This window comes from Cariama cristata, unplaced genomic scaffold, assembly GCF_000690535.1.
Source record: "Cariama cristata isolate BGI_N322 unplaced genomic scaffold, ASM69053v1 scaffold5259, whole genome shotgun sequence".
NCBI classification, from domain to species: domain Eukaryota; kingdom Metazoa; phylum Chordata; class Aves; order Cariamiformes; family Cariamidae; genus Cariama; species Cariama cristata.
The window spans coordinates 189,322-201,147 of record NW_009633986.1 but is presented as its reverse complement, the minus strand read 5'-3'; the positions used below and the strand labels follow the sequence as shown (position 1 = coordinate 201,147).

General features: G+C 35.1%; 1 protein-coding gene across 1 annotated transcript in view; it reads left to right on the top strand.

The window, feature by feature from the left end:
* Positions 1-1,383: 1,383 nt before the first annotated feature.
* The window catches only part of GLT1D1 (glycosyltransferase 1 domain containing 1), a gene marked incomplete at its 5' end in the record, with an annotated part of 50,859 nt that continues 40,416 nt past the window's right edge, over positions 1,384-11,826 (top strand). The window contains 3 exons of the mRNA XM_009706985.1: positions 1,384-1,532; positions 5,100-5,205; positions 10,755-10,806. Coding sequence (XP_009705287.1) covers positions 1,384-1,532; positions 5,100-5,205; positions 10,755-10,806 — 307 coding nt within the window. The remainder of the gene's footprint in view (positions 1,533-5,099; positions 5,206-10,754; positions 10,807-11,826) is intronic.

The window sequence follows — 11,826 nt, the reverse complement described above, 5'->3', positions numbered from 1 at the left end:
TTTATTAGTACTTATTATAATTTATTGGTCTCGTTTCAAACAGTGAAGTTAAAAGTAAAATGAGTTTCTTTTTAGAATAAGAAAGAAATACAGCACCATATGTTGTGCCAATGGAGCTCTGTCTGATATAGTGCTAATACAGTCCTTTCAAGGCCTCAAGACATTTTACAACATTTTTAGCACCAATTTCTGCAGTAATGACTAACTTCTGCAGGACAGAAAATTACATTCCTTGGGAGGATATGAAATGATCAGGAAAGGAAAGAGCCAACATTATCCAAGAAGCTATTGAGTTAGCAGGATTTTAATGCCAGAACAATTAATAGGCTACGAGAAATAAATCAACTGGAACAATATGTGATAAGCAGAAAACATTGTTGCGGTCTTTTTATAATACTGAAAATGTAAAGGCTACATATCAGCAGATACAGTGTGCTAGTTTCTATCAAAACATGGATTTTCTCCTGTATGTTTTTTGGCTGATGTCATTGGAAACATTGATAACTAATTCTGGTTTTATAAGCCTGACTATAAAAGAAAAGACTAAACCAAAACTCACCAAAATGCCTAAAGTAAAGCTGTCTGTAATCAATCAGTTTCTTGACTTTGGCGTATTTTAATATGAGGAACTACTGTATATAAAGATGAAGGAGTAAGCTGACACTAGAATAGGGAGGTTTTGCTGTGGTTTTTTTTTCTTTTTAGCAATTGAGATTTTTTAAAAAGACTGTGAAAGTATTTTGTAGTTACTTTTGTGTAATTTTTTTCTTCTACTTCAGTTACCCTGTGCCTGTTTTACAAATGGGTAAACTAAGACAAGAAGCAATTAAACCCACAACCGAACAGAAAGGGAATACAATTTCAACTTTCCAGTTTTATTTATGTATTCATTTTTTTGCATGTTCTGTATTTCTAATAGCATTGATTAGCTGGACATACTTGTGGTTTCTTCATTTGGTAGCCTTTCTCAAGAACAAGGATCTGAGAATCTCTGTCCGTGATCCAACACACTTAATTCAAAAGTAGTCTTTTCAGCATATTAAGCTGAAGCTCTCAGGAAAGGTCCTGATCATGCTTCACTTCTGCTGATTTCCAACGGTGACATTGATAATTGTAGGCTTGAGCCCTAAAATGGATGCATATTGTGTTGCTTGGAAGTGTGCTTGTGGCTTCACAATGGTGAAGGTAACAAATATTTTCCAGGGGAAAAAAACCCTTGTAAATAGCTCCATAATCACTTGAACAAAATTAGCATAAAGGTGAATGTTGGAGCAAAAATTGTTAAGGCAAAACATTTTGATTAAGCTTATTTAAGATACTGGCATGCCTACAACATTAATAGTATCTTTTTTTGTTCTTTTTCTATTTGTTCCTGTAATGAAGGAATCATCTACATGCTGCAGGTCATATCTGTGTTCTTAAAGATGCTTTCATGTATGAAAGTCCAACTGAAATAGCAAATCTAACTTCCACAGACAAGTTTGATGCAGCCTTGGCCATTCATCTTTATAAAGGAGGCAGACTTCTGCAAGGTAATCCTTTTTCTATTTTTCAATAAAAATACCTCTTAAAAAGGTACTGAAAGAGAAGAGAATAAATACAAACAGTTATAAATGGCTATAAATGTATAAGCCCACATGTAATGTAGTTATTCTGTTTATCCACTTCAACAAATGTTCAGAAATGCTGCAAATCTTTCTCTGTGGGAGATCTGATCCAAAGAAGAGAGAACTAAACAAATGTACTTTTAAAACACATAGTGCATTTCATAATTAAGTACTTTAACTACATTGAGAACATTATATTAACATTAAGATACTTTAAGAAAATGTGTTCTTTCAGAGGACAATGGCTTGGCTAAGTATAGCTGAGGTCAAATAGAAGAAAGCAGAGAGGCTAATTTGATTTTTCTGCTCAAAAATGAGTCAGGGTTTTTTGGACATGAAATAACTTTGAGATGTTGTTCATGCCAGCTAAACTGTAGGAGACAGGATGTTATCAGACAAATAATAAAATTTTCTATTGTATCTACCCATGTAGAACAAAATTTTTGCCCACCATTAATGATATGCTAGAAGCACTGGCTTTCAAAATTACAGACACTGTCACCTATTGAAATTGCAAGTGTGTATCCATTTTTGAGATCACCTTTGAACTGTACAAATCTATTCACTTCGACAAAGGCACATAATTTGATACTTTCATCAGATCTCAGTATAAGTTGTGTTGAACTACTTTTCAGATTTCAGAAGTCCCCCTGCAATTTGTGCTGGTGGGTTTTCAGAAAGCCTGAATTATTATGTGGCATGTTTATGTATCTTTTGTTACAATGGAGCTCTGATTTCAGTAGGGACCCTAGAATACAAATAAAAAAATAATCCTGTAAGATGATCTCTCCTAACATATGTATTAAGACTTCTTTTGTTGGAATATAGAGATGATTGTTTTTGTGACAAGACCTGGAATTGTTTTGGAAGAGGCTTACGGAAGGTCTGAGAACCATCTTTTTCTTTTTTTGCTAAGGAACAAAAAATAAGGTTGTATTTTAAATGTTTACTGTAAAACTTCATTGCAGTTTTGACTTGCATAGCATTGCCCGGATGCTGTTGCTATTAGCTTTTCAAAATTCCAAGTGAACGTGCAAAGCCTGATACTTGAATGATTTTGAAAAGCTCAGTAATTTAAATAAATCAGTCACACTGTTCCAAAAAGCATCTGCAATAGCTGAAAGAAAAATAGAACAGAAATTTGTGAAAAGCAAGAGAGTACGTAGTATGATTGCTGGGATGATCCTAGTCAAAGTGTAAAAGTTATTGTAGATTTCTTGGAGGAAAAAAGTGATTCAGAGCACATTCCTGATTCTTGTAACATTTAATCTTTCCATACTCTATATTAAGAAATGCCTTAAAGAAATTTAGTGATTACAGTCATACTACCATTACTACCATACTACCGATCTTTTGGGCCTCATCCTGAAAACTTTGATTACATGATCGGGCATGTATGATCAACACATGTAACAGATGACATAATAATTATTTACTTCTTTATTTATTAGAAAGGCAATATGTATTTTATATTGTATTACAGAAAGTCAGTGTCTTGAAAGTTAGTGCTGTGGTGCTTTGATCGTGCACATTGATTCTCTTCACCTACAAACATTAGAGTATAATATCTAAAAATGCCAAGAAAAGTCTTTAAGTAGCCAGAATGGCAATTAGTCTTTCATTCTTTTTCTTTGTCTTTAATTTAGTAATAAGGAAATTAGCAATGCTAATAAATCATCATCTTACAGCTCACTTTATTTTCAAATATAAATGTGAAACATATAGTATGTTTTCTATCTTTATCAACGTTTATTTTGTTCCTCATTTGCTTTAAGATTTCCTTATCTGCTTGTTTTTAACCATGAATTTTAATTCTGAGAGTTCACTGAATTTAACCTATCATTTTCCCCCCATCCCCTAAGATGTTGTGGGTAGCTATAGAAAGTGTCACCAATAGTTTTCACAGCCATGAACATTCAAGGTCAGTTAGTTATCTCTCAAAAGAAAGAACTTCCATCAACATAGTAACCTCTAGTGCCCTGCTCGTTGGTCCAGTGCTGAGGACAGTGTTGTCTACTGAGTCCTTGACCCCTCTCCCTTTCCATCCAATAGCGAAAGGGAAAAAAAAAAAGCAGATTTTCTGCCTCTCTTGATATACGGTGTGTAGTGACAATACAGCCTAACTGCTTATTCTTGTTCACAGTCAGAAGGAAACCTTGACTTCATCTGTTCAGCTAACAGAAATGTGCAAAATCCACAAAATTGGTCACTTTAATGACAGGTTTTGTAGACTGTCTTACTGGAGACTGTTTCTTTTGCAAAACTGCAGTCTCATTTGGATTTTAAAACTATGTTCTGTGTGTAGTAATTAGCCACCATGAGATTGTTATTTGTTAGCTTAATGTGGTGTAAAACTGACCACTTAATTGGTTTCAGTGCTGAAACAATCAACAGTAAACATTATTGTCTGCTATCCTGATTAGTTTAAGGGGATAACATTACTGGTAACTTGTCAGTTACTAAAAATAACCTGACTCCAAGAAAACAAATACTATTAGAAAGGAATATTGCACTACTATTGAGTTTTGTATTTTCATCTAAGTAGTCTTTGGCCTTGTCCATGTAAGTCTAGCTGCTGTTAGCATAGAAGTGCTACACTACCCTGTTTCGGTGGCTTTACCCTTATGCAAATATGAATTTATTCCAATGCTGTGTATCAAAACTAGGCTTTTACCAGAGTGCAGACACCACTAGGATATATATAATTTTGTTAATACTCTAAAATTTGAATGTTCATGAGATCTTGTGCACAGATTGTCCCACAGCCAACATACTTTCCTCTACTCTTACTGTTTTGAGCACTGTAAGGCATCCGAAAACAACTTTCATAACTTGGGTGATCGCAGAAGGTTTTGAAACAGCCAATTATAAACATAGATCCATCTTTTGGGATGGAATTAAGCAAAACAATGGTTTTGTTGCAAGTTCACATATACTGCCTTATTTAATTCAGTGACCTTTTCCAATGGTGTGGCTCCATCTACATTTTTTGTAGCAGTAAAATTGGCTTCAGAAGTCAATATTTAAAAAAAAAAAAGAAATTATTTCAGTAACCAACTTCGCAGGATAGGTACCCAAACCACTGTATTGGAATGCTTGAGGGGGCAGTGATTGAGTGACTGAGGCTAGATACCTGGAAACAAACTTTGCAATACTGCTTCCTATTAAGATGTAAATAAGATTTTAAATACATATGCTGTGTGATGGGCTGCCAAGTGTAGAAACTAATTGATTTTTTTTACTAAGCATGGAAGAGGCAAAGAAAATCTCATAGCTACACAACAGACTGACATGCTGTGAAAATGCATAGTTATTGTACGGGTTTTTTCAGCGACAAAACTGTAAAAATTCAAGTTTCTCCAGGTTTCTTTTTCAAAGACTTTTGCTTATATACATGATACAGTATTATGAGTACAGTTTTTCACTCTTAATGTCCCCTTCTAATTGTAACCTTGACATGTTGGTCAACTCATTGTAGTCATTGCTTTGCAGGTAGCAGAATTCCTTTTGGAATCATCTTTGGTGGGACAGATGTAAATGAAGATACCAAATGCAAAGAGAAACACCGGGTAATGGGAGCAGTGCTAGGAGAAGCCAGGTAAAAGCATGTGTGGAAGATTTATGACAGGAAATTGCATTTTTGTAATGACAGATCTTTTAGGAACTGTTCCATAAATGCTTGGAATCACTGTGAGATGTGCAGACTAGCAGACAAAAGATAGCCTACTTGAAATCCCTATGATCTTTACATATTATTTTATTATTCAGTGATGGAAGTAGAACAGTTTCTTCATAAAATATAGTCTGTATGCAGTCTATTCATTTTATATTTCCTGTGTTACAATCATTTCATCCTATTTGTCCATGTAAGACTTGGCAGAGGTAGTGCTGAAACTTGATCTCTTGGGCTGTGGATTTTCAAAGACTGAAATACCATTAAAAGCTAATGAAATCTGTGCTCTTGCTAACTAATCCTGTGCTTTGTCTTCTGAATCATAACTGCTTTCTAGAATAATAAAACTATGCATGTGATGAGGATATAAAATTCTAAGGCAGGTAAAAGAAATTAGAAGAATAATAGCAAGAATACTTAGCCTGGGATTTGGCAGCATATTGCTCTGTAGAATCATCTACTTTATGGGTAGTATTATAAAGACAGCCTTTGATAGTTAGTATAACTGTAGACTATAGCAACTTGACTGTGGTTTATTTGACATATTTGTAATGGATACAATTTTATGCAATCAAATTTTCATTTCTTACCAAAATTATTTTAGACTGTTCATATTTGCAGAGATTTAGGTAAAGAAATACACATCTAAGTATATCCAACACTATCCATACAGTTTGCGTTTGTACAGAGCTATCCTGCCCAAGAAATGACTGATATTTGGTATTTAAATAGTGAATATTTAGTAGTGGAGGTGGTTAGTACTGAGTTAGTGATGAAGTTATGATTATTTAAATAGCAAATCTTTGTTAGCAGTGGAGGTATGAATATTTCTACTAAATCTTACTGTGGTAATATTATTAGCATAAAGAAAGTTGGACCTTGTTTGGCAAGGCCCTGTGCCAGAAGTGCTAAATGTTGCTTCAAGTTGTTTTTTTTTTTTAAAAAACCTCTATTTCTTAGTAAATTCTGGTTTATGTTACATATATTCAAACGTATAAAATATTCTGTATTGGAACTAACATATTTTATGCATTAAGTGCTATCTGCACATACAGACCAAGCTGCCCAGCAGTCTGACTTAAGTGAGACAACTAAAAATAACTGGCATTTGTCCTGTTGCATCACAGAATCAAACCTGTTCTCAGAAGCCTTGCATTTAGCTTGTTGACAGAGTGCTTGATTGAAAAGCAGGTGACTCTATACTTTTGTTCTTTTTTTCTTGCTAATGGAATCCTTTCTTTAGATACATGAACAAGGAAGGAGAGACTGAAAAAAAGTCTTTAAGCAAATTCTTTCAATTTTTTAAGTGGACAAGGGAGTATTTTCAGGGTGTTTTAAAGTCTGGAAAAATTCTAGTGGTGTGTCAGTGTAGTCATCAAAAGTAGTTCAAGAACTGATCAGAAATCAGAGAAAATGACTAAAAACCAAAAAAGGGTTTTGCGACATTTCTCATTGTTTCAACATCCCCAGAAAAGAAGTTTCCTTGTGCTTGATACAAAGGTCTGTTGACTTCAACAGTGTTTTGGCACATCCATGGTGAGCCAGTAAGCCCTTTTCTTAGCGGAAACTAAAGCATTTTATGTATATAAAGCTTCCAATAGATGAAAATAATTTAATAGATAGCTTAAGTCTTATCAAGATAGAGGTTAAGGTTGTCACTTCATGTGTAGCCAGCGCAATAGCTCATTGATGGGAGGGATGGCTGTACTGCTATGTCTTTTCCTCTCCTTCTCCTTTCTCTTGCTTGTGGCTGTGTGATCCACCCTTCCTTGTGCCAGGACTGGACTGCTTTCTGAGCAGGTTTAACTCAGTAGATGGCGTAAAATTTGCTTTCTTTTTCTGGGTTAGTTTTCTGCACCTTTAATAAGAAAAGTCAGCTTGTGGAAGGGTACAAGAAGGATGTCTCTTTGGTGGCAGTAAGTTGCTACAGCAGATCACTCAGCCTCATGGAACTATACTGTTCCTGAGCTTCTGGTGACTTGAGTACTCTGAAGGGTCATCACTCCAGAATTGAGCTCTGCATAAGCAAAGGAGTCCCCGAGTGTACAAAGTGAGACAAAATTTAAGCATCTGGAACGTCTTACCAAATCCAGTGGTACTGCTTGCATGCTTACTCTAGGAGGGCTTAAATACCTTGCTGAACAGAGCTTGCTCAGGATACTGTCTCTGTTCATTCATCACAGTATTCTAGCTAAGACAGGTAACTACAGTGGTTCAGATACGGCAGTGTGGATTTTGGTTCATGTTAGCAATGAGGAAATACATACAGAATCTACAGCAGGCTTATATCTCATAGTTTTATCTTTGCTAATACCACTATATGTTCTAGCTATTAATAGCTAACTTAACGCTAACATAGATATGCTGTTCTGTCTATAGTGCCCTATAAAATGTGATAGATAAACAGATTTTAAAGACAGCATTTAATCAGACTCTTTGAAAAATCATTAAGGCCTGTTCTTATATCTTAGCGTGACTTGTAGTTGAAAAGCAACTTAAGGCCCCATTCAAGAAAAAATTTATATACTTGTTTACTTTTGTTATCAAATAATCAGAAGTTACTCTTCAAACAGATCTGAAGGAAGAGAAAAAAGATATCTAATGTTTCAGTTAAATTTCAGCACTGTGCAAAATGAAAAGTATATAAAAACAGAATCTCTGAGTGTGTCCATTTTCATGTCCAGTTCCATGTTTAAAATATGATCTGTCACAAATAAGCTAATATAGCTTATGCAAAAACTGTTCTTTACTGATTTTTTTTTTAATGATAATTAAATTAGGAACTTGGAGTATAGTTTAGTAGCTTGGATTTCCTATGATGTTTCAAAATACATTAATGCATCCTTAGGCAGTTCATATTTTCTCTGCTACAGGAAAGTAATTCAGTTTTCTAGAAGTTATTCTGAATGGATCTCTTCTCCAGTATTATCACTAGTATTATTCCTTGCATAGTTATTAAAAGAAACATTGATTTTTTTCTTTATTGATTGCAGAGTTCTAAGCAGAAAGTATCATGAATTGTAGATTACTTATCCAGTATAATATACCACCACATTCCATAAAACAAAGTATTGAACACTGTCTAGCTTTATAATGAGTGCTTCATTTTTTAATCAAATTCCTCTAAATGGTGGTTGTACCCCTCTAGGGTATTTTTTTTCTGTTGAACAGTATTTTGTAGACTTGGAAGCAACAGTTTTTTCAACTTGTTAATGTGATGTATTGAAAGTATATGAGCATGTGCAACTTGATGAAATAAGCATTTCCAAAGGCTTTAATAACCTTAAAGCTGTCAAGTTGTATATGAAATTCATTGCAGTACCATAAAGCAGATACTACAAAACAAATGTATAGGAATAAAGTTTGTTTCAACAAACAAAAGTAGGAGTTATAATTCAGCATTTATGTAATTTGTAATGAATAATTGTGATTTCATGTCCTCAAAGTATAACATCTGCAATGGAAAAGCACTGCTCTGGTTGTGACTTAGGAATGTGCTTCATCTCTAACCATTGAGATGTCATAGGGTTGGCTCAGGACAGAAACATTACATTAATTCTATGAAAAAGAAACATTGAATCATAAGTGTAATATGCGATAACCTCTGTTTTATATTCAATATAAAAGCAATTTAAAAAAGGGCTTTTGCTGAGCAGACACATTATGCCTCATATGAACGAGGCATTCAAACATTTCTATTCTGCAGGACTGATAGTCTTCAGAAATGGTCCCATTTGTGGTTCCAGTTAACACTAAAGTTCCATTTAAGAACAGTCAAAGCATGTGTTTATATTTCATCACAACTTAAAAGCTACTTTAAAGCCCAGCATGTTCTTAAGATCTCTTCTGAACAGGGATTCTTTATTAACTCTGACTCCATAAAAATATCTCATATGACTCCTTGGTATTACACCAAGCTCCTAGTAATAATAACTTGTTTATCCAGTGTGTTCAGAAATCGGACTTCGGTGGCTGAAGTCTGTCTGTAATGAGACACCTCAATATGAAAACTGTTCCTATCAATGCTGCTTTTAAATGGTCTCTGACATAACTCTTCTGTTATATGGAATGGCAGTGTACTACATACATTTCTCAAAGGCATGTAAGTAGGAGTCCAGATGAGCCATTACAAACAGCCAGAAGGGAAAAAGTGGAAGTAAGCTTGGGAATAGAATTCTCTTCACCTTCCCAGATGAAAACTCTAGCCATTAAGTTATTCAAGCACACTTTTGTTTGGTTGTTCTTACTTTGGCATTATGATTTATATACATTACAGGGGAGGAGTAGATGGTGTTCATATACAATTCTACAGTTCATTCATTTAAGCGCCTTTCTCATAACAAAGAAAAGTCTTAACCAGAGAACAGTCAAAGTGCCCTTCTATCAGTATTATGTCTGGCTAGTGTAATGGTCTCTTTGCCTGAAACAATGACTCTGGTAAATCTCACTTCTGGGCACCCACTTCTTCCCTATATATTGTAAGGGAATACCAGGTGTCTAACTCAGCATTGCAAATTTCATGTCCACTGCAGATGTCTAACATTCAGAGCTACAGAACTGAGTGTCCCAAGTCTATGAGATTCCAGTGTTGAAGCCCAATCACTGGCTCATCTTTCTTCTTTTTTTAGTTTATTTAATTCTAATATTTTTCCTGAAGAATAACATTTTGGTCTCACAGATGTTTGTTACTCATTGACAGCCTTCACTACTTAGAAATAAGGAGATAACATCAGGGAAAGGTTTGAAAAACCCATCTGCTCATTTGAATTAAATTCGGTTGCAATGAGTTGCAAATAGTGGGACTGGGTATTGTCAAACAACAATAGTATGAAGCTAACTGGACTTAAGATCCCTTCTTACCTAGCTTTCTGATTGTGAAGAGGGCTATTGTAACTTGCAATGATGTAAAAACAGGAAATGCTAACTGCAGCTGTATATATTAATCTAGATAAACTGGGGGATGTTCCCATTATTTGGGTTTTCTCTTACTTTAAGAAATCCTCACTTTAACTCCCCAAGAACTCTAAGTTGTAAAGCCTGAAGAGATACTATTTGTTTTACCAGTATTTTCTGGTAAAACAAATAGAAAGTCTGCTTTCTGTCTTTCCATCTATAATCATAGGAATCTTCCTTATATTAGGAAGAATTTCTTCACTGTAAGAGTCGTTAAGCATTGGAACAGGCTCCCCAGAGAGGTGATGGACTCACCATCCCTGGAGATGTTCAAAAATGTTTACATGTGGCGCTTTGAGTCATGGCTTAGTGGGTTTAGTGGGTATGGTGGTGTTGGGTATACGGTTGGACTTGATGATCTTTGAGGTCTCTTCCAACCATAATGATTCTATGATTCTGTGATCATTTTTATAAACCTCTGCTCTTTGTTCTTACAAAAAATTTTTTCTGAAGTACTTTTCTGGTTTTATATTTAAACACTTTAAGCAGATGATCTCAAATATTTTTGTCCATTTAACTAGGTTTGCAGTGGCTTTCACAATGAAAATGAAGGAGCTGGCAGCAGCAGAGTGGGTATGTTTACGTGATGATGGTGATACAGTGTTATCAACTATGCATTCTCTTTAAATGTTTTCTAAATAATGCTAGAGAATTGTAATAATCTTCATATTCTCTATTCGTGTTTTTCCTTTCAGACAAAGCATTTCACATTTATGTACTTCAACAGGTCAATAGATCTGGCATTTAAAAGCTGTTTAGTATTTGACAAGAGTATACAGCAGTTTAGGAAGTGCTTCTCTGTAACATTTAAAACTAATCATTGCTGTTGTTATCAAATCTGTCCTGATGCCATATGCATATATTATTTCTTTTTGCATCATTTAAAAAACTTTATATTGCCAAAATTCCGCTAAACAGGTTTACTTACAATGACGAATTTGGAAGAATAATTTGAAAATACTTGTTTTGTCAACACTGTAAATAGAATTAATTTCTTAAGGTGAACTGCAGACCTAAAATTGAAGTTACGTTAAGCCCAGCAGTATGGGATAATACTGCCCTATTGACCAGGCCTTGAGGAACGTTGTCCTGGTTTAACCCCAGCCAGCAACTAAGAACCATGCAGCCGCTTGCTCACCCTTCCCCACAGTGGGATGAGAATGGAGAGGAGAATCGGAAAAAAGGTAAAACCCATGGGTTGAGATAAAAACAGTTTAATAATTGAAATAAAATAAAATATACTAATAATAGTAGTAGTAATAATAATTTTTATTACTATAATGAAAAAGGAGATAATAAAAAGAGAGAGAAATAAAACCCAAGAAAGACAAGCAATGCACAATACAATTGCTCACCACCCGCTGACTGATGCCCAGCTCATCCCTGAGCAGCGATGGGCCCCTCCCAGCCAACTCCCCCCCATTTCTATACTGGGCATGACGCTCTATGGTATGGAATATCCCTTTGGCTGGTTGGGGTCAGCTGTCCTGGCTGTGCTCCCTCCCAGCTTCTTGTGCACCTCCTCACTGGCAGAGCATGGGAAACTGCAAAGTCCTTGACTTAGAGTAAGCACTACTTAGCAGCAACTAAACC